The sequence below is a fragment of the Xiphophorus couchianus genome, chromosome 8 (genome assembly GCF_001444195.1).
Source record: "Xiphophorus couchianus chromosome 8, X_couchianus-1.0, whole genome shotgun sequence".
NCBI lineage: Eukaryota > Metazoa > Chordata > Actinopteri > Cyprinodontiformes > Poeciliidae > Xiphophorus > Xiphophorus couchianus.
Genome location: NC_040235.1, coordinates 14,058,131 through 14,080,211, shown reverse-complemented (window position 1 = coordinate 14,080,211; position 22,081 = coordinate 14,058,131). Strand labels below are relative to the sequence as shown.

Below are 22,081 nucleotides of genomic sequence, written 5' to 3'. Positions count from 1 at the left end.
TAGTTTCAGCTGTTAGAGCCCAGGATTCACAGCGTTTCTTACACAGGATTTCTTTTAACGCGAACGCGATCAACTCATTCACGCTTTTCTTTTAAAAGAGAATTTACTCTCAGTTGTAGATAATCAAAACAGACAAAACCAATCGAGACACGACAAAACCAATCGAGACGCAAACAACTGCAGGTAATCAAAACGACCAGATCCAACAGTATCATGCCCTGCAACATTTCCAGCAACCCAAAATATCCTTTTCTGTTAAAAAAAAATCCAGGGTGGCACCCAATACCGCAACGTTCCTGAATTGTACATATTCATAAAAATTCTCCCTACTCTCTGACATGCTGATGGTTTCTCTTCCTGGATATTTTCCCTGACTGGTTCTTCCCTTTGCTGGACATCTTTGCTTTTTTCTGCCACCCTGGATTTGATCCTCTCATTTTTTATCTTCAGCGCTACAATCTCTTTATTTAACTCTCCATTTTCTCTCTCTAGCCACTCGATTTTTTCTGTTTTTGCTCTTAAATCGGCCGCTACAGTTCGGCTCACTTTTTTCTGTTCCTCTTCCAGTGTATGTTTTCTTCTTAATTTATCTTCATAATCACATCTTAGTTGTAGTATAGTTGCATTTGCTTTCTCCAGGTCCAGAGGAATTTTTCTGATTTGTTTCTTGTAATATGCATTTGAATTTATAAGTATGTTATTTTCCTTTTGCCAGTTGTGAGTCTTGTCCGTTCTGTTAAGTCGCTCCAGTTTAATCTTCAGACTTTCCACGATTTTCTGAAGCTCTTGGTTCTCCTTCTGCAGCTTGCTGTGGTCCTTCTGTAAATTGTTAATTTTTGTCAACAAAAAATTTTGTTCTTCCATCTTTGCTCTCTGGTTCAAACTGCAAATGAATTTCTCTGTGGAATCTGGGAATACAAAGGCAGCCGCCAGTGATGTCATAGACAGGATGAGTGACATCACTGTGACATCAAAGCCACAAGAAGTCTGTTGGGTGTGGGGGAGGGGCGATGTTTTTTTTAAAAACTTTATTCACAGACAAACTGTACAACGACAGAGTGAAACATTTGTTCTGCCTCCAGAAAAAAAACAAATACAGATAAATATATTCAAGATGAAGAAAAAGCTACGGGGCTTCGGTTCCCAACTGTTCATTCAAAGCAGTACAGATTTCAATAGTTTTAATAGCTATTTTTTGTCTTTGATAGTCTGGATATAAAACTTAAGTTCATTGTAAAATGCAGCAAAGCATGGCTTCCCCTACCTGGAACAATGAATATGATATTTAAATAGTGACAATAAAGAATTTATGAGAAACTCTGAACTGTTGAGCTCTTTGCACCTCAGCTTCCGCGTTCGGGGAAAAGCGGCTCAATCTTTTCCGATCTATTGAAAAAGGCTCTTTACACTGGGTATTTGCAGGGCTTGTCCAAGGTAACAATTAATGATGTACATGAAGCCCCGACAAGTAAGCTGGAGAAAGGTTTTAAGATGTTCGCCTCGTTATACACAGATACGAAGGTGAGTTTTACTTTCTTTAAACTTTGTGGCTAACATTAGCTTTAGCTTATGCTAGACATTTTTCTTGTAAAAATGTGCTATTTAAGTATCTAAACATTTTTCATCCATTCTAACAGACAATGTTTTTACCTTGTTTTCAAGTATATTATGTGGTTTATTGTCGTTAGTGTCAGAGACTAAGTAACGGTGATTTTACGGTTCAGGCTTTTTGCTTCTGAAGCACAACAAGCCCATAGCTTAACAGTAGAGCAGCTCTGGTGTTGTTCAGCTGACTGTTCAGGTTCAAAGTTGTTGCTTTTAGAAAAATATGGCCGTGTTCCTTAAGGTCTCCGTGTTATTTCGCTTTATTAGTTTTGCATGCTTCTTGTGAAGCAGGACGGTGTTTACAGCAGTGTGTACAGGCGGATCAGTTGCTCTGCTGTCTGGCTCTGGTCTGCTCTCTGGTTCCCATAAACTCTCTTTCAGGCTGAATACAGAAGTGATTCCATGGAAATAACACAGGAGGCTCCTTTACCTTCTTCTTTAGGCTGAAGAAGTTGATCCAGAGTGAAGTGAAGGCTGTAAACTTTGCTGTGCTGCGTTAGCTTTAACTGGTAGCGACGAATGTTTACAAACCACCATCTTCTTAATTCAGGACCACTTGGAAATTGTTAGAATATGTTCTCATCTTAACTTATCTTTGTTATTTTGTGTTATGTGTTCATGTTTTCTAATTGACTTTGAACAAATACACCTCGCTGCAGCAAACACAAAAGGGGCGGGGACGGACCACTGTCAGTCTCATACCTTATATGGAAATGGGACTATTTCATCCCGGAAATGAAGGGGGCGCTAGTGACACTATTTCCTGTACCGATTCTGTTATAATAATTATATTAATAATAACGTATTTTATTTGACAACGCCTTTTAAAACACCCAAGAACATTTTCAACATTAAAAATACAAATCAAATAGTAAAGAAATGGCTACAAAACGTGATATGTCTCGCGGTATGTCTGTCACGTGGTAAGTCACTTTTTTTATTTTCAAATCTTTATTAAATCTTTATTTAAAATTATATTAGTAACAAACAATCTAGAATAAGGAACAATAAGGAAACATTATGGAGATGTATTTATCTATCCTTACACCCAATCTATCTCAAACAAAAGTAATAAAACATGAATCAAATCAATATTTTGGAGACAAATGTACATTACATTAAGAGCACATTTATCCATCCATTAATTATCATGAATTATCCCTATAGTGGGTCATGAGGGCTGCTGACCCTGGACAGATCGCCAGTCCATTGCAGATTAAGAAAACAGATATAAACAAATGAAGTTCAAATAACATATTTTGATGTTGTGAATGGTACTCTTAAAATAAATAAGTTACAATCTAAAATATAATAGCCTCTGGCTTGTTAAATAAGAACTAGATGGAAAAGAGGTTTGGTCGGTTAAACATTTAGTCAACAATTTTGGCCAACTTAGTACATCCATTCACAGCGCACTTTTATTATTTGCCAAATATTTTTCTTATTATTCACATTGTGAATATAATTTACAAACAAACCAAAGGACTTCTGAACTTCTAACAAGTGCCTTTCTGAAAACTATAATATTTTTGGTTGCATGTGACCTGGCTCAGCTATTATCATTGTTTAGTATAATGTCTCATTGGAAACTTTTGCTATAAGGACTCCAGTTCAACCAGTAAACTGATTGGTGTCCCACTATTCCATTTAGAAATTCCATATCAATTCTACCAATTGCAATCGATTCATAAAATAAAGACCTTAAATATCAAATTGTTGCAAAACCCAAAGAGATTCATTTAAAACTTTAAATGTAGCTTCAACCTGGAAAGACTCACACAGAAAGTAGGTTTTAGAAAGTTTATTTGACAAGAAATAATCTTTGGCGCTCGGAACCCGGCAGTAGACACTGCGCTGGTAACTGCCAGAGAGAATGATCTTTTTTCTATATGAAAACCTTTTTGAATAAAGTCACTGGTTACATAAATTAAACCAATGTGTAAATTCTAACTATAACTGTCTTCATCTCACCTGCTCAGCCAATCACCTGATCAACAGCTTTTTCCCACTTGCCATCAGACTGCTGAACTCTTAACTGGACTGCACTTAAAATCTGGTCTCCACTTTATACCTTGCACATGTACATAGCTAAATAACTTCTGTTTTACTGTCAGTCCTGCACTTTATATGTTATATTTATATTCATATTTTATACTGTATTTTATTTTATTCTGGAGTAACCTCACAACATTGAAAGCTCAAAACACTGTCCTGAGCCGTATGCAACGAAATTTCGTTCTGTATACACCCTGTGCATGCAAAATGACAATAAAGTCAGTCTAAGTCTAAGTCGTGTGTCTCCATCTCAGCCTAACGGCGCCGGGCTCATCTCTCTTCATAAAGTCCGGCTTGATGTGTGCAACTGCTCCTCATCTGAGCTTCCATCACCTCCACCCCGACTACACCTATGCTCTGCTCGTTTAATCTTGTTTGTATCTGAACAATATGTTTCTGTATGTGCTTGCTTTATTACAAAAAACCCCAAGTTGATTCTGACTGTTAAAACATAAACAACTTGGCTGTATGTCAGGTTTGTAAAGAAAATTTGTATTGATTCCAGTCATTGTTCAAAATGTATAGGAAACACAGTATATTGCAAGTTATTAGCTTTGCTTGCATTTAAAATTTTTAAAACAAGGTTATCCTATTGTTAAACAACGCTGTTACAATATGTTTACAACTACTTTATTGGTTCTACTCTCTCCAACAAATTACAGCCACAATGTAACTTTGTGTGGAAACGGCACCATTTCTGTGAAATCTAAATAATGTAAATCAACTGAGCTACAACAAAAGTAACATTCAGAAATGTAAATAATATTGAAAGAACACATTATTAAAAAGGATGAAAGGCAAATATTCTTTAGCAGAAATGATTTAAAATGGCATGTCACAAAAAAAAACGAACAATGTGTGACAACTTAAATGTGTGAAAGACTGTGGAAAGCAACTAATATTCTCCTTGCATTCAGTATTGATAGTCAGTGCAGTGTCCAGGTCGGCCATCACAGTAGTAACCAGGGTACTCTCCTCGTCTTCCATTGCCGGTGAAGCCCACAGTCTTTATATTACCGGTTGCAGGAAAAACACGTTACAACCGCAAAAGGAATCCGGTTTTCTGCCTTGAATGTTTTTGAAAATTTACCCCAGTTGATCTCACCTGTTAATGAAAAATCGATTTCATGTAGTTGAAATCTAATTTCACATGTTTTAGGTGAAAAAAGTCAAAGGTCCTTACCATCCAGCCAAGCAAAGTGAGTCTTCTTCCTGAAAACTGGGTCAGACACAACGGCTTGAAAGGTCTTGCAGGTCAATGCCAAGGTGAGGTAAGCTGAGTCTCCCTGTGCTGGTATCACCTCCTGGAGAACAGCTTCAAGAACATTTAAAGGCATCTGAAAAAAACAAACAAAATAAAAAATCACATTGCACATTATGATCAGTAAAACAGTAGTTAATAATAGCCATTTCACCAAATACTTTGTTACTCTTACTAGTGTAGTTTATTGCAGTTACTTACTAAAACTATATTGAAGTTGTGCTACTCGTCATTAGAGTATCACATCTGGGTACTATACCCACCTATAATGGCAGCTGTTAGTTTATAAAATATATTAAGACTTTCCAGAAATTTAACATTGGTGTACAAAACATATTTAAAAAGATTAACCTTTAAAAATAAAAGAAAAACACTAGAAAACTGGTAAGTATGTAAAAAATATTTTATATTTTTCAAGTGTAGTTTTACATACTGTTATGTTGAACCATAGCAGTTTGTGCTATGTGGTTCTGTAGCTTGTATTAGCAAAGGGAACAGCAATATTTATCGTTCATGCAATACGGAAGAATCTTCTCTCCGTTCCGAATGTTGCAAATAGATACGTGGATCTGTATAATGAAAATAAAAAACAAAGTTTGAGCATAAAATACATTTCTCAATTATACATGTTATCTACTTTTCTATTTTTATCTAATGGTGCCCTGCGGGATAATAATTAGCTATGCTACATGCTAAAATTAGCCTTCCCCTGTATGAATTACGAATTTCACTAGTTTACAGCTGTTAATTATATTTTCAACCTAATCTAGAAAAGCGTATTGATTTACTATGTGAAAAAATTTTAAGAAGGTAAAAATACCTTTTGTTGACTTTGTGAGTTTTGCATTGTTGATCGTGTGCCGAACATCAACGGAAGAACCTCTCAAACTTCTTTCTTTCTTCTTCCTTTCCTCTTAACTCCGCGTCTTAAGGTATTTATACTAGTGATAATGAAAATAGCGCCCCCTTCATTTCCGGAATGCAATAGTCCCATTTCCAAATAAGGTATGGGACTGACGGAAAGGTCCGCCCCCGCCCCTTTCTGTTTGCTGCAGCGAGGTCCTTCTCCCCCATTCTGTTTGCTGCAGCGAGGTGTACTTGCACTCCAGTCCAGTTGGTGGCGGTAATGCGCCATCATAGTTGATCTGCCAACCGCCATTACAATAAAGAATACGAAGAAGAAGAAAGCAAGCACATATTTTCAGTGTTGAAATATCTTTTTTTCTCTGGGTTCGGATTCGTTTTGATTTATAAAAATGTAACCGGAGCCATCTGAACCTTCGCCGTCTGGAGGCTTGTAGAGAGCAGCAGCCTAACAGAGAAACCTAAATCGCTGTCTCTGCTCTCATACTTGGTTTTTGTTGGTGAATTTGGCAGCTAGGTTAGCTCTAAGGTTAGCTTCTCTCTGTATTGTCTCGTTAAGGGTTGACAGAGATTACCAACCGTCCAGAATAATCTCTCACCTTTACGTCTTAACCGTTAGGTAAGTGAGACAGTTAATTTGTTTTTAGCTGGACACACTGCATGTCTAATTCGTGTTTGATGAATGAAATTTCACTCCGGAGTTTTGCTCCTGTGGCATTAATCATATATAATAACACCAACCTGTAATGTACCAACGTAAATGACCTTTGTCCCTATTCTGACAGTTAATTTGTCAAATAATGTCATTTCCTTTAAAAGTGTGTTTGGACATAATGAAACACAGATAAATGTGACAGTTTGTGGTTTATTTATCCTTATAGATGATCATTTATGGTTTTTAAATTGTTAGTACATGATCCCCAAAACCATTAGTTGAAATGTGAAATAGCTCTGATGTTTGTTTTAAGTTCGTCCACTGTGATTAATTAACACAAAAAACGCAACAAGCCAACCTTGTTAGATTTTGTGTTGTTGATATTTACCAAATATGTGAATCTGCTGTTTTTTTATTCCTAATTTTGTCAACTAAATGAGAGGAAATTAGTTTTCAACAGTTTTCTAGCACAAGCAGTGGCCATGTCAAATAAATAGTGGAGAATTGTATCCAAGCAGCTGGTTCATGTCCAAAAACAACTTGCAATTTGTTGGAAGAAAAAAGAAACTGCTACTTAAGAATTTATACTATAAGAATTTTAATTCTGATCACAGAAATGCACCAAAGTAATTGAGAAACACTGCAAACTCTTGACGGAAACAAATGAACCAACGTCCTTAAAAGCTACATAGACAAAAATAAAACTGTAGCAGGATTTTTGCTCACAGTTCTCTTGAGTGATCAGCTGTAATCTGTCTTGCCGTTTGTATTGAGTGTTTTGAAAAGTTTGCTGTGGCTTTCAAGCACCAGAACTGAGTATTGCATACAGTATAGTACACAACCCAGAAATGACAGCTGGCAAGGAACTAAAGGTCAGAAACAGAGTGCCTGCCTGGTGATGATGGTTGAGAAGCAGGAGTGAAGAAAATGCAGATTTATTGCAAGTGATGTTTTCGTCGTGATGCTTAACAAATTGGTTAATGTGTGTAGAGATGGGAAACCTGAGCAGCAGGTTCCAGTCCCCCTCTCAGGGACCAGAGGAATCAGCAGAGGGCACGATCAGCAGCCGAAGACACGGCTGTGAGTGTAAGAAGAGGAAGCGGAACGCTCAGTGTGACTGCGACAGCGAACAGGAGGAAGAAGACGACATACTAGACACACCTCGCAGGCAAGTCCACTCAAGGAATTTAATTCACTTGTCTATTCATCTTAATATTCTTGGCTCTGAAAATTTGGTCTGGTTTGCTTTTATTGGACAGGAAGAAATTGAAAAGCACCTCAAAGTACATTTATCAGACCTTGTTTCTAAATGGAGAAAATAGTGATATTCGTATCTGTGCTCTGGGGCAGGAGTGGAACCTCCATAAAGTGTACCTTTGTCAGGTAATATAGATAATACAGTTGTGCTATTACTATAGCTACAATTTTTTAAAATTCTTTTTTACCTCACTGTGTCTTCATTGCCACTTTGCAGTCTGGATATTTCTCCAGCATGTTCAGTGGCTCTTGGAAGGAGTCCAACATGATGGAAATCAACTTGGAGATTCCCGACCAGAACATCGACGCTGAAGGTGAGAGTCACAGAAACCCAACAAATGTTTAAACGTTGTCTCATTCTTTCCTTACAGCTCTTTACTGTCCTGTGTCTGTGCAGCTCTGCAAGTCGTCTTTGGATCTCTGTACCGGGATGACGTTCTGATCAAGCCCAGCCGGGTCATCAGTATTCTCGCTGCTGCGTGCATGCTACAGCTGGTCGGTACACACACCAAACCTCCCACTGTTTCCTGGAACGTGAAATGAACAATTTGATTTTTGTGCTAATAGAAATATATATTTATTATATGTATTTGTCTATATTTTCTTTCCATCCTGCCAGGATGGCTTGATCCAGCAGTGCGGTGAAACCATGAAGGAAAACATCAGCTCCAAGACTGTGTGTGGCTTCTACGTTTGTGCCAGCATCTACGGCCTGGATTCAGTCATGAAGAAGTCAGATTTCATACATGTTGTAACAATGTTTGGACTTTATTAGTAGATATGTTTACTAATATGGCTCTCTATACGTTTATTCTTTCTTGCAGGTGCCTTGAATGGCTTCTGAACAATTTGATGACCCATCAAAATGTTGACTTAATGAAAGAACTTGGGTATGCATTCTGTATGGAAAAAGAAAATTTAGATTACAGCAACATTTGTATTTTTCTCAGACTTCGTTCAGTTTTCCATTCTTTGAAAAATCCATCATCCGTCCACTCGTCTGACTGTCCAGTTGTCTGTCCATTCATTAAGCTAATTGGCTATTCATTAATCCTGCTGTAATACGTAATTAATCAACCACATGATCAATTAAAATTAGCTCAATATTTAAGTAATAATTATTTTTTGAAGTGCAATTCTGTTTACAGAAACAGCATGATCCATTTATTTATGATTTTGTTTGTGGGTGTGTTTTTTTTGTTGTTTTATTTATCGTTTTGTTGTGTTTTATTTTGGATGTTTAAAATCTCTGCCAGTTCCAGAGTTGTTTACAAAATGAATGTTTATTGGTCTTTTAGAGGGTCAGCTTGTATTATTATGCCATTATTAATATATTACTTGAAAACAGAATAATATTATTGTTTATTGCAATCTGTTCTGTGACAATTATCATTCAGCAAAATTTGTTATGGTGACAGGCGCACTATTCATTCAACAGGACTTCTATTTGTCTGTCCATGCATCCATCCATTTGTCCCTTCAACTCTGTCCTTTATTAGTCCATCAACCCATTTGTCCACATGTCCATCTGCCTGTTTGCCCAGCCTTTCTTTTGTTTGTACATATTTCCATCCATCCGATTGTCCTTTGTCCATCTACCTGTCTTTTTGTCCCTCTGATGCTTTGTTCTTCTGTTTCTAGATCTCCCCACCAATCTTTTCATCAGCCTGTCCTTCCATACAAACGCATAAAGTTGTTTTTTATTTTTATTAATCTGCTGAAAAGGCCAAAAATCTAGAAATTTGAGTTTGAAAAATTATGAAATGCCAGCATTAATTTCTGTAGGAACTGTGGATTAATTTCAGTGATTTTTTCTTTTTTCAATTTGGATAAATTGGATAAGATCTATATTTATTGTTCGTATTTTTCTGTTTTGTGAATCTACAGGGCTGATGTGATGGAGCAGCTCATCCAGTCCTCAGACCTATTCGTCATGCAGGTGGAGATGGATGTGTACACTGCTCTGAAGAAGGTAAGAAAGAAATGATCATACATTACCTGCATATATTTTGCACTATTTTAATTTTCTTCTTGGTGTTTCTGTAGTGGATGTTTCTGCAGCTAAACTCTTCATGGGACGGTCCAATCAAGCAGCTTCTTGCCGATGCCGACGCTTGGCTTTGCAAACGCAGGACAGGTGATGTCATGTCCTCAAACTGTAGCTGCACGTTACATTGCAGCTAACGTTCTGTTTCTTACAGAAAACTCTCTTGTTTTGTTTTTCGTTGAACGGCGACGTACAGACCTGTGTGAAAAGGAGCCGTTCTTAAACACGGAGGAGGGGGCGCCGTTTCGCTCCGTCTTCAGGCTTGTCCGTCTCCAGTACATCATCAACGATCTCGCATCTGCTCGCATCCTGGAGAGAGACAATATTCTGCCCCCTGGTAAAACCAAAGCTTCATTAACATGTAATATTTAAATGATATTCAGACAACTTTAATTAATTACTTGTGTCCAATAATTCCTGCTGTAGAGTGGCTAACTGCGATGTACAAAAACCAGTGGTTTGCTATGCTCCGGACAGAATTTGACAACGATAACGGGTGAGACCCTGAGAATAAACTGCTGTAATGAGTTTTTGGAAAGTAAAATAATGAAACAAGAAATATATTTCTTGTTACTTGTGAAAACAACACTGTTTGTATGTTTAGACCTCAGGAGCCCAACAAAGATGAGTTTGAGAAGAACAGCATGAGGTGTGGCAGGAAGCTGAGTAAAGATGGAGATGTCAGTTTCTATGATCATTTCCGTTTTTGCATAATTTATATGTTTTGTAACATCAGCACAGAGAAATGAACCAATTCTTTCTTTTGTCTCAGTACTGCTGGAGGTGGACGGGCTTCAACTTCGGGTTTGATCTGTTGGTCACTTACACAAACCGCTTCATAGTCTTTAAAAGGAATACACTCAGTCAGCCATGTGGGGGCGCTGTGAGTCTACAATCACGGAGACATCTGGCTTACAGGTGAGGATTTCAGTCGGTTTGTTTAAATGAATGATCACTTTTGCATTAATTTCAATGAAAATAAATGCAAGTCTGTTTCATATATAGGTATGATGTAACAAAATCCAGCTTTAAAGAAAGTAATCCAGTGTAGGCTATGTGTTCTAGACTGTGAAACTATTTGATTTTGATGTATTTTTTAAGTCTGGAAAACTTGGAGACGCTTCTTAGCAACGACACAGTTTACTAAAACGTCATATTTGGAAAACATTTACCGTTTACCTGCTTTCACAGGCATAATTTTTTTTTAACCCCTCCAGGGGGTCTTTTGTGGGCTCTAGTGTCCCTTATATGATAGTTGGCTGACAGGAAACGGGGAAGCAGAGGGGGGAAGACATGCGGCAAATGTCGTTGGGTCCGGGAGTCAAACCTGCGATAGCCGCATCGAGGACTCAAGACCTCCAAATATGGGTTGCGCTAACCCCTTACGCCACCACGGCACGCCCCCACAGGCATAAATTTAACATTTCTTTTTCATTTTTGGCAAAGGTTACGTCTCGCCTCCTTTGACAGCCGAGGGAAGCTGGTCTGCAGCCGCTCTACGGGTTACCAGCTCCTCACCCTAGAGAAGGACCAGGTCAGTGAGCTCTGCCAGGCTATAAATGTTACCAGCTGAAATTCCAAAAATGCCTTTAATAATCGTCCTTCCCACTGGATCCCGCAGGAGTACGTGGTGATGAACCTGGACAGCCGGTTGCTGTCATTCCCCCTGTATGTGTGCTGTAACTTCCTGTATACCTCGCCTCATTCAGACCACCGTCCAGATTCCTCGGAGCCAGAAAGCGCCACTCGCACTGCGTCTTGATAGCTTCTAACAGACACTAGCTGCTACCATTCCTGTTGACATGAAGACATTCTCCCAAAGGCTAACCGAACACATCTTGAACACACTGACTGCATGCTTGTGGTGGAGTTTGGGGGTATTTTCACATCCATATGGGCAGTTTTTGGTACATTTTGACACCAAGCTGTTCTCAGTGAGGCCCGCCATCTTCCGTTGCCATGAATTTATCCATAAATCATCCACTTACTAAAGTGGAAGGGAGTAGGGGAAATCTGCTTTTCAGGTTGGGTTTAGGAACTTTATAGCTTCAGGATGGGATGATCTGCTGGAGGAGGTTTTTTTAGTTCTGCTTATTAACTTTTTTTTTTATTTATTTAAAAGTTGATATTAGAGCGCTATCAAATAAAAAATATGAGCTCAACAACAGGTTTAAATGGATTCATCATATATCAGACCAACTCACTCTCATCAAAGAAACGGTCCAAATTTACAAATGTTTGGTTTATCAAAATATACATATATACGTGTAAATTTGAAAGAGAATATCTGCCTCATGTGGACTTGTACATATGAAAAATAATGAGGAAAAAAAGAATGGCATGCTGTAGAAGGAGAATGACTCTAGTTTAACATGTTTTCACACTCGTGGTTGCGTGTTTGTTCAATTCTACAACAGAGCAGCTTCTCAGAACTTGGTTTTGTAATCTTCACCTCATATTGAGTGAAGCAGCATTGTAAAGTCAAGCCAGACTCTTCTGTCTGCTGGACTGTTCAATATATTTCCACAGGTTTCCTGCAGTGTTATTTTCCATCGCTGATGTTCAGTTGGGCTCCTGATCATTATTTATGGAGGAAGATGTTTGAATTACTTGAGTTAAATCTTTATTCTGCACTCATAGTAAACGCAAAGTAGCTTAGTAGTTACCAAAATCTGCACAGTTACCTCTTAAGTTTGCTCTCATTCTGTAGATTTATTCATTGTTTATTTGGATACGTTTTGAAAACCTGGGGGATTCTCAGTCGTAAATTATATGTATTTTTAACATTTCTGGATCTCCAATGAATTTGTTTGTACAGCCGTTATTATGTATAAATTTGGACTTTTTTATTTGGGTTTTTATTTTTTTACCTTTTTATTTTTGTGGATGTTTTATGTTTGCAAAAAAATATATTTCTCTTTACTGCCAATAAAACTGCCCTTCCATACGGGCCGTGGTGCTATCATACAATCCGATCTTTTATTACAGTTTTATTACAGGTACACAAACGTGTTTATGAGCAAAGAAGTTAGACATTAAAAGATATGGGGTGATTTGTCTTGTACTTATTGTTTAGAGTAAAAGTTTAGACTTCCTGTTCTTCCTCTGTTCATTTTAGAAATGTCAACATTTTTTATCAGGTTGTGTTTGAATCATTAAAATATTCAAAGCAACAGTCATCCCGATAAAACAAATTAAATGCAAACTGCATTGAAAGAAAATTAAATGTCACTTATTTTCTGTCTTCTTTTCAATTAGCTGCTCTAAAGACTTTTATCAATTCTGTTAAAGTATTATGAAGTGGAGAAACAAGCATTCTCTCTCAAAGAAAGGACATTTTGTGCTAACTCATCAGTTTGTGAGCCAATATGAAGTTGAAAAATCTGAATCACTCCATATTACTATAAAAGCACTGAAATCACCTTCCTTAAACAGTTAAAAAAAATAATACACTTGAGTTTAATTTGAATCAAAACAAGTCTTAACTCTAATCTGAGTGAGTGCTGAGAAACACTCACTGCATCCAAAGAAGAAAATAGCTGGATACATATTTTTGTAATTTACCTGTTATAACATTTTACCCAAAAGAGTAATTTGTATCACTCAAAAGAATTTGGTAATATGGACCAACACCATAAGGACAAGCAGGTATAATGGATAGTTGGAGTTATGTATTATTTGACCACTTGGTGCACTTTAGCCACGTACAGAGAATTGAACTATTAGTCCGGTCAGCTGATCATTTACCCGTGATTAATTTCATCATACTCAGAAAGCTGTTGTACAATTGAGTCTTTAAGTCACTTGGTGAAAAATAAGATTTGTTTCTTTCCCTTTGTAAGATTAAATGAGCAAGAAATCGAAATAATGGAAAAAAATGGAAAACTAAATCAATAAAGCCGAAATGTCAAAGTCAAAAAAAAAAAAAAATACATCAAGAATAAACAGAAGTGACACTTAGAAAAGACCTGCGTCAGTCATGCTTATGAAATGACCAAGTGGCTTAGAAAAGGATTTATTAAAAAATTTCTTTCAGTGTATAAATATTCTCCTCGGCTAGAAGAGGCTCATCAAACCTGCTTGGAAGAAGCACTTTTGAAACTTAAGATTTAAAAGTTTCAAAATAGTTAAACTATTTAAATAGTTTAAACTTTTGAAACTATTTAAGTTTCAAAAGTGAAACTTGGAACTTAAATAGTTCAAGTTAAATAACTAACTATTTAACTTTAAATAGTTAAAGTTATTTCCACTTTAACTTCAATATTTTTACTCTAATCATGACAGAATTTTTAACGTTTTTTTTCTCACCATTTCAACTTATTTCTTTCCTCCAGGTGGCTTTAAATCATCACTTCTTATTTAGGCGAGTGATTAAAGTTATAGAATGAACTGTAGTTTTCATCAGTTTACTTTTCAGATTATATTATCAGTCAATAACTTCTGAACTGTGCTCAGTTTGATTTCTTCACCACAATCTCATCCATACTGTACATTTATACTAAATAAGGTGAATGCAAATCAAAATGGTAGCAAAATGAAACAGGTTCTACATTTGATTCAACATATTTGTAGGTTTTTACAGTAACTGCATTTATGTGTTTGACAATTTGTCTACGATCTCCTATTCTTCAGTTTCCTCACAGTGTTAGTCTTCTCAAGCCTAATTTTCCATAAAAAAATGTTTCAATTGTTTTTAAGAGCAACAAAAAACAAAACTTATTACCTTGATTGTTATTTTATTTCACACATATAAACAGCAGTGGAGGTAGACACCAACACAAAAAACTGGAGAACTAATTGAGACAAAACAAAACAGTGCGAGTAGCAGGACCAGGAAGAGCTGCATACAAAATCCATCGAGATGCACATGAGGTAACACTGATCTATTTAAATTAAAAGTCAGATCTGTTTCAAATAAATCTACCATCACTGCACTGCATGGTAACATGATATTGGATTTCTGAATTTAGATAAATCACTAGCTTTAAGCTAAAGTAACAAATCTCACAATAACTATCAAAGTCTTTGAATTGCTCTTTTGTGGTTGTCCTGAAATCCTCTGGTCACTAACCTGGCGTCTACCAAGTCCAGACTACTTGCTCTTCACTGCGGTATAGAGTCCAGGTTCTCCTTGAGCCTCCGGGTCATGCTAGGGAGCAGGTTAATGTGGTCGTCCACACAGCTGCCCACACAGTGGTCCATGAGCGATCGGACGGCCGGCTCCTTCGATCCGGAGTCGAACAGATCCTTCGCCTTGTCGTTGCAGTGCATCGTGCATCTGGTCAGACGGTCCTGAGGGAAGCAGAACAGAAGAAACTGACTGTCACAAATTAACTGAAGCAACAAAACACAGAACAAACTAAAGGTTCATATTAAAAAGGCAGATTCAATTAAATATGTAAAAAAATATATATATATTTTTTGCATAGAGCTACTCGTTTACTTACATTGTGAACAATTTCTAAAGAATAATTCAAATAGTCATTCTTCTCCCTGTAATATTTATTTCTATAGAAAATATTTCAAGTAATTAATGATCTTCTACATTCTCAAAAAACACCAAACACATCTATTTACCCAAAGATTTCCTAAAGTCACCTTAATATGAAGCGATGAATTTCTAATTACACAAAATAATGCTGAATTGAACTGGAATTAAAGTTTTCATGAGACTTATATTCAGACAATTAGATTAAACTCAAAATCTTAATATTTTATTTTAGCATTATCATTACCACATGTAGTTTGTGGGCGATTTTCATTGTCATCACATATTACTTAACAGTAAATTCTGACTAATTTTTTAATGCCTGGAAATAAGAGTTGCAAAAGAACCGCTTGGATGCAATATTTGGTAGACTAGTATGTTTCAAGAGCTATGAATACGACTCAATGATATATTTGATCAGGATGGACCCTCCCTGCATCTGGTGACTAAACCTTATATATTTACTAAGATGCTAAAGGAGTGTTGAGAACATGATGATGCAGAAAAAAAGGAGAGAAGTGAGTAAAATGTGGCTTTACCCCCACAGATAGCATGAAAATGTTAAACAATTATATTTAACTGAATGGGTGACGTATATTGTGCAGTGTTAATGGAAATTAATATTGATGAGAATATTAATTCTGACCAGCATCTTAAACACAAACACACAAAAAATGTACTTTTTATTGAAACTGATAGCTTTCATTGTATCTTTTGCTGTAACATATATAGATTTTATAGAAATAAACTTGGTAACACTACAACTTTATGTTATAGCTGGCTGACAAAGAAAATATGTAAGATTTACTGCAAGTAAAACAGTGTTTTTAACACATTCATGTGCCTTACTGCTGTACATTATTGCTGTCATGCAAGATAGTGGAAGCAGAGTGTTTGGGGCGCTGCTTTATAATACACATGCACAGGTGTATTTCTTTTTTTTATTATTAACCAATCAGAAGCTCAAAAACAAGTATCTTAAAGCCAAAATAACCTTAATGTGTGTAAACTTTGTATTTCGAGGAAAATAAAACAGAATTGCCATTAATCTGACATTTTTAAACAGTATTCTTTTGATTAATAGTGACCTACACAGGGGCAGTTTAATCTGATTTAATATCAGACAGTGAGAAAAAAAAAGTTACATGTATTTTTATGCAGATCATGTAAATATCTGGTATGTGCTGCAGAACTCAGGGGATTTCTGGCTATTTTTTAATAGGGTGCGTGTTGCTTCAGTTGGACTGTCACTGGTCCAGTCCAACTGAACTACTAATATCATAAAATATTACTTTATCCCTCCAAAAGTAGCCGGGTGTTCCTCTGTAAACCTGTGGTTGTGGTAGAAGACGGTATCGGGGCTGCAGGTCCTCACCTGAAACTTCTCCAGCTCTGAGGTGACCAGCGTCTGAGCCTGGGCCAGAGGAGTGTGACACTTCTCGATACACTGATGCACCTGAGTCATGGAGTCAGAGGGACGGCCGCAGCAGTCTGCGCTGCATTTGAACATGCGTCCCTGCAGCACAAAACAGCAGCCTGTCAGGACGACTTATTGGTAAACAAAGCGCCATCCTGGTGTGAGAAAGATCAGTAACCTGCATGTTCCGGATGTGGTCCCTCTCCAGAGATTGGACCATTTCTTCCACCACCCTCTGCACGCGTGTCTGGTGTGCCTCTGCCATCTCTGCAGGCCTCTCTGCTCCTTTACAAAGACACTCAGAACAAGTTTCTCATTCAACCGAGACCGGAAGTACAACTGCGCCGCACAACTTTCTTCACAATTTGGTAACAACTAAGGTCACCTCCATTCAAGCATGGTCCAAGATTAGAGATGATTGGGTCATTTCCGACTTTCTTCCGTTTCTTCGATGGAGAGTGACAACTTCCGCCAATCTCCTCAAGCTTTTCAAAATAAAAGCCAACACGCTGTCCATAGCGCTATGTAACCTTCTTTTTCCTTTTAGCTATTTTTACTCTCAAATAAAACTCGCTTAAAGCCACAAATGTCACACTACATTTTGAAAAAAGGCAACTTATAATTTTAGCTAAAGACCTGCTGTAGGAAATTTGTTGTCTATGTGGTTGTGGGTGGTCCTTTGGGATTTGGGGTGATAGTTCAGGTATTATTTAGTTTGTCAGGGGTTACGCATTAAGATGTATCTTATTGTGAAAATCAAGCTCGAACCCGGAAGTTGGTTCTCAGTCTGAGCGACGTTCACGATTCCCTGTAGGGACTCAACCATTAAACTGCTCTAGTTCGTTATTTAACTTTCTGTTTTTACATTTATCTTCATACCCAGTTAATTTCTGTTTTTCCAAGTAGTTAGAGGAGATTTTTTTTCGCGCTTTAATGTTTTTTCTTAACTCTGTCAAAGTTTGTTTTGAATCAACACCTCTGTGGTGATATTTGAAATTGTGAGTACCATTGAACATGACTGTAGAAAGATAGTGCTGCGCTTTCCGCCGCATGGTTTGGCAGATCTAAGGTGTGCGAACTTTGACCCTCAGGAGAAGTTATCAGTGGTTCCTGTTTCTTCTTCATGCACTTATGTTCCTGGGTGCAGACCAGTAGACGACGGCCACAATGACATTACGCACGCTTTCACTGCGAACCCTGCTGTTCCTGGGGCTTTGGCACTCTGGGAGGAGAAGTTTGGCCTCAGCTCCGGAGCTGCTGGAGCAGCCAAAGAAAATAGGCAAGTACAAATGACGCTGCCGCAAACATGAAGGAGTCACCAGGAGGACTGGTTCTTCTGATTATTCAAACTTCTTTGGAGTGAACATTCAGGTCCAGTGTTGCATTCAGTAAGATGGGTTATATATATATATATATATATATATATATACAGTATATATACACTGCTCAAAAAAAATAAAGGGAACACTTAAACAGGTGTTTAACACTTAAAGTGTTCCCTTTATTTTTTTGAGCAGTATATATATATATATATATATATAAAACAACAAATTTCTTAACAATATATATTTCTGTCCATTTAAACACCTTGACAACATGATGCTGCCACCACCGTGCTTCACAGATCAAATGATGCTCACAATCTTCTCGAGAGTTTAAGTGATTCCAGAGAAATGTGGCTGCAGTCCCCATTTTAGCACACGTTGTGCTTTACTTTTCTGTCTCTGCTTCTTTTCCAGCTGTGATCGGTGCAGGGATTGGCGGAACAGCCGCAGCCTATTACCTGAGGGAGGAGTTTGGACCCGTTGTCAAGATCGATGTGTTTGAGTCGGGGACAGTTGGAGGGCGCCTGGCAACGGTGAAGATGGGGGATTATGAGTATGAGACTGGAGGCTCTGTGATCCACCCTCTGAACCTACACATGAAGCAGTTCATTGAAAAAATAGGTAACCTCAACACAACCACGGCTTATTTGACAGATCATCAGATTAATATGTGTTTTCTAAACTTGATGCCTCGTTGTCAACAGGTATTCCCCAGAGGAAAGACGTCCCCTCTAAAATGGCGATCTTCGATGGGAAAGAGCTAGTGTTTGAAGAGAGCGACTGGTTCATTGTTAACTTCTTCAGGATGCTCTGGCGCTACGGATTCAGTTTCGTCCGCATGCAGATGTGGGTGGAGAGCGTTCTGGACAAATTTATGAGGTGAGAGAGTAGACTTCACAGATTTTAGTTGCAATGCTGCAATATGAGCTCAGAAGTGTTGCAGGTGCCCTAATCCTCCTGTACATCCTGTTGTTGACAGAATCTACCAGTATCAGCAGTACGGGTACTCGTTCTCTACTGTGGAGAAGCTCTTGCACGCCATGGGAGGCGACGGCTTCCTCACCCTGATGAATCAAACTCTAGAGGAGGCCATGATGGGAGATGGATTTTCACAGGCCTTCATCAACGATATTGTTGCACCCATAACGCGTGTTAACTACGGCCAAAGCGTCCGCATCAATGGCTTTGTGGGTATGTGTCTTCACCAGAAGGCCTCTTTTACATTTTTGTCACATTACAGCCACAACTTGGCTGTAATGTGAGTATTTTGTGGGGAATTTTAGGAGCTAGATTAATTAAAACGTAGTGCATAATAGAGAAGGAGAAGGAAAAGGATGCATGTTTATTTTTTTTGGATGATGAATGTTTTTTTTTGTTGTTTTTTTTATCCTCCGTACTGTTTTTATGTAGATCAGATCTCCTTCTTCCAAATGTTCTCTTTCTGTAGTAGCTACTTCCATAAAAACAATATGACACTTAGTCTCAAGTTTGAAGAATGAAAAATGTTTTTTAACGTGCAAAAACATTTTATATTAAAGTTAGAAATTAAAAAATAAACTTAAATTGAGGCATTAAACGTAACCTTTTATGTAACACTTCACTTCCTTTCTGAAGTTTCAAGTATGAAAAGTTTATTTTTTTTCAAATATAAAATAGATATTTCCAATCTATTTTTAGAATTTTCTTTGTGTCATTACTCTTCTTGAAACGTTGTGGAAATTGTAAAACAGCCAAAACACTGAAATTCTTTAAATCTGGACTAAGAACCCAGATTTAAAGTTTAGAGTTGCTTTTGTACCATAATAAATGAAACACTAGGCAACATTTTGATGTGTAATGTCGGCAATTGAAAAAAATTAATTTTTCAATTGTTCATTTTCTTGTTTTTATGATTTAATGCACTTTGAACTGCCTTGTTGAGGAAATGTGCTATACAAATAAAATTTGATTAATTGATAAACAAGTACAACAAGTGACAACGTAGATATTAAACAAAAGCTAAAAACAGGGAAAGTTTCACTAATAGATCTGCAGAGAGCAAAGTCAAGGGTCAGTAAGTATTTGAAACTGTCAGCAGTTTTACAATAATATCAGGTTTACTTCGGGTTCATTCCTCCAGAGTGAATTTAACATGGAAGTGTTGTGTTTCAGGGGCGGTGTCGTTAGCTGGGGTGGACTCAGGCCTGTGGGCAGTGGACGGTGGCAATAAGAGAGTGTGCTCTGGACTCCTTTACCACAGCAGAAGTGATCTCATCCCTGCTAAAGTCGGCTCCATTTCAATGAAGACCCGACCATCAAAGAGAGGTAATCTCCATGTTGCTTCATTTAGCCTAAAACCGACTTTATTTTATTTTCCCTGCCTCACCAAGTCCCCTCTCTGCTCTCTATTTTCAGGAAGCACCGTCTCTTACTACGAAATCAACTACGTCGGAGAATCCGGCTCGGCGCACTCTCTGTATGACATCGTCGTCATAGCGACACCACTTCATCAGGGAAAGTCTGACATTACGTTCTCGGGGTTCTCCCCTCCCATCCCGACTCACTACCCGGGTCTCTACCACCAGACGGTGGCCACCCTGGTGCACGGCACCCTGAACATGTCCTACCTGGGGAGCGCCGAGGCCGCCTCCGAGTTCACCGTGTCCGAAATCCTCACCACCGACTCCAAGGGCTGCGCCATCAACAGCCTGAGCTCTCTGGACCCCGTGCACATCCCCGACGGCTACAGGCGACCCCCGGCAAGCCGCCCTAAAGTCTGGAAGGTGTTCTCCTCGGAACCGCTGACCCCGGAGCAGCTGCAGCAAATGTTTCTGGCCTACGACTCCGTGTCCGAGACCCCGTGGCTCGCCTACCCGTCTTACCGTCCGCCGCACCGGAAGACGCCGCCCTTCGTCCTGCACAACCGGCTGTACTACCTCAACGCCGTGGAGTGGGCGGCCAGCGCCATGGAAATGAGCGCCATCTCGGCCCGGAACGTGGCCCTGCTGGCTCATCACCGCTGGTACGAACAGACCAGCAAGATCGACCAGGAGGACCTGCACATGCGACTCAGAGGAGAACTCTGAAAAATCAAATCAGGATAAGCAACCAAACCTGTGATTTCAAGCACACAGATTAGATGATTATGAAAAATATTTTTTCTTTACAAGAAACACACTTTCAAACATGCAACAGTTTATTTTTCTCTCTCTTTTTTGATTACCCGGACAGAATCAGACAATATAAAAATAGTTCTAACACTGAAGCAAGCTGCACTAAATGGTAGATCCTGAAGTTTCCCTCTTTCCCTGTGAGTCTTAGTCTGCATTGCACATGTCGTAAACCTAATTCAACGCTTCAAGTTTGTCTTTATGGCTTTTTAGCTACATTTCTTTCCTGACTGGAAGATTTTTCTGATCGGTTTACTCGTCTTCTGTTAACCTCCAAGTCTCTCTACCTCCTCAACAAAGTGCTGCGAGTTTTGCTGGCAAGTTCAGGCATCAAGCACCAAAAGTTGATAATATTTAGAGACTTCAGTGCCACCTATTTCAAGACAAACTGCAAAAAATAATAGCTTTAGAAATTTGATTGTGCCTTAATGAAATCAGAGTTGGAGTAGTAAACATTTTGGAAATGATCTTTTGGTCCTTTTTGAGATTTTGTCTGAAAAGCCTGACCACAGGACCAACTTGCTTTTTGTGCTTAATGTTTCTTTTTTTCTTGATTTCTTAGATAATAAGGATCATTTTAATTTTTTGACTTATAGTCAGAACTCATGTTGGGAAAAGATACTTGACTTGTCCTCTACTTCCAGGTTATTTTGTACTTTTGGACAGAAATTGTAGTTGGAAGAAATCCCTCCTTAGGCACTTTTAGTTGATTTTCTCTGTAGAGTTTTACAGAAAGTGGCACTTTAACTAAGTTTCAGTTTTACACACTGCTTTCCAAATAAATTTCATGTTAAACCACATTGAAAAGGCCCAAACAGTATTGTAGATTTTTAAATGCGTTTACAATCATAATAAATTAATGAGACCTTTTCTGCTTTGTGTTCTGATTCTTGTTTTTCTGCAAACCTTCTGGCCAAACTTTAACCCCTGAGCTAAGGAAATGGTTGAAATGAAATGG

At 38.1% G+C, this 22,081-nt stretch overlaps 3 protein-coding genes and 1 long non-coding RNA gene across 7 annotated transcripts; 2 read left to right on the top strand and 2 right to left on the bottom strand.

Moving 5' to 3' along the window:
- Positions 1–4,053: 4,053 nt before the first annotated feature.
- Positions 4,054–5,977, bottom strand: LOC114150068 (uncharacterized). 2 transcript variants are annotated; one of them, XR_003596660.1, is made up of 3 exons: positions 5,742–5,977; positions 5,355–5,490; positions 4,054–4,997 (listed from the first exon to the last, which is right to left on the bottom strand). It is a non-coding gene; the product is annotated as an uncharacterized LOC114150068 (long non-coding RNA). The 2 variants fall into 2 exon arrangements; XR_003596659.1 differs by having other exon boundaries at positions 5,355–5,977.
- Positions 5,978–6,116: 139 nt separating this feature from the next.
- gmcl1 (germ cell-less, spermatogenesis associated) lies at positions 6,117–12,797 on the top strand. 2 transcript variants are annotated; one of them, XM_028026262.1, is made up of 15 exons: positions 6,117–6,404; positions 7,431–7,608; positions 7,700–7,823; positions 7,915–8,011; positions 8,095–8,192; positions 8,317–8,429; positions 8,522–8,587; positions 9,585–9,669; positions 9,744–9,834; positions 9,941–10,081; positions 10,171–10,240; positions 10,349–10,424; positions 10,517–10,662; positions 11,191–11,278; positions 11,366–11,506. In XM_028026262.1, exons 2-15 carry the CDS (start codon positions 7,433–7,435, stop codon positions 11,504–11,506), a joined length of 1,512 nt encoding a protein of 503 aa, XP_027882063.1. In that variant the 5' UTR covers positions 6,117–6,404; positions 7,431–7,432. The 2 variants fall into 2 exon arrangements, with proteins under 2 accessions (XP_027882063.1, XP_027882062.1); XM_028026261.1 differs by lacking the exon at positions 6,117–6,404 and having other exon boundaries at positions 7,421–7,608; positions 11,366–12,797.
- Positions 12,798–14,463: 1,666 nt separating this feature from the next.
- fam136a (family with sequence similarity 136 member A) lies at positions 14,464–17,111 on the bottom strand. The gene is made up of 3 exons (XM_028024513.1): positions 16,828–17,111; positions 16,608–16,748; positions 14,464–15,036 (listed from the first exon to the last, which is right to left on the bottom strand). The coding sequence occupies exons 1-3, from the start codon at positions 16,912–16,914 to the stop codon at positions 14,848–14,850; spliced, it is 417 nt and encodes a 138-aa protein (XP_027880314.1). The 5' UTR covers positions 16,915–17,111; the 3' UTR covers positions 14,464–14,847.
- A 304-nt stretch (positions 17,112–17,415) lies between these two features.
- On the top strand, positions 17,416–21,994 carry pcyox1 (prenylcysteine oxidase 1). Of its 2 annotated transcripts, none has more exons than XM_028025744.1 (7): positions 17,416–17,647; positions 17,797–17,928; positions 18,389–18,595; positions 18,679–18,853; positions 18,954–19,165; positions 20,126–20,278; positions 20,369–21,994. In XM_028025744.1, exons 2-7 carry the CDS (start codon positions 17,817–17,819, stop codon positions 21,037–21,039), a joined length of 1,530 nt encoding a protein of 509 aa, XP_027881545.1. In that variant the 5' UTR covers positions 17,416–17,647; positions 17,797–17,816; the 3' UTR covers positions 21,040–21,994. The 2 variants fall into 2 exon arrangements, with proteins under 2 accessions (XP_027881545.1, XP_027881544.1); XM_028025743.1 differs by having other exon boundaries at positions 17,741–17,928.
- The last annotated feature ends 87 nt before the right edge of the window (positions 21,995–22,081 follow it).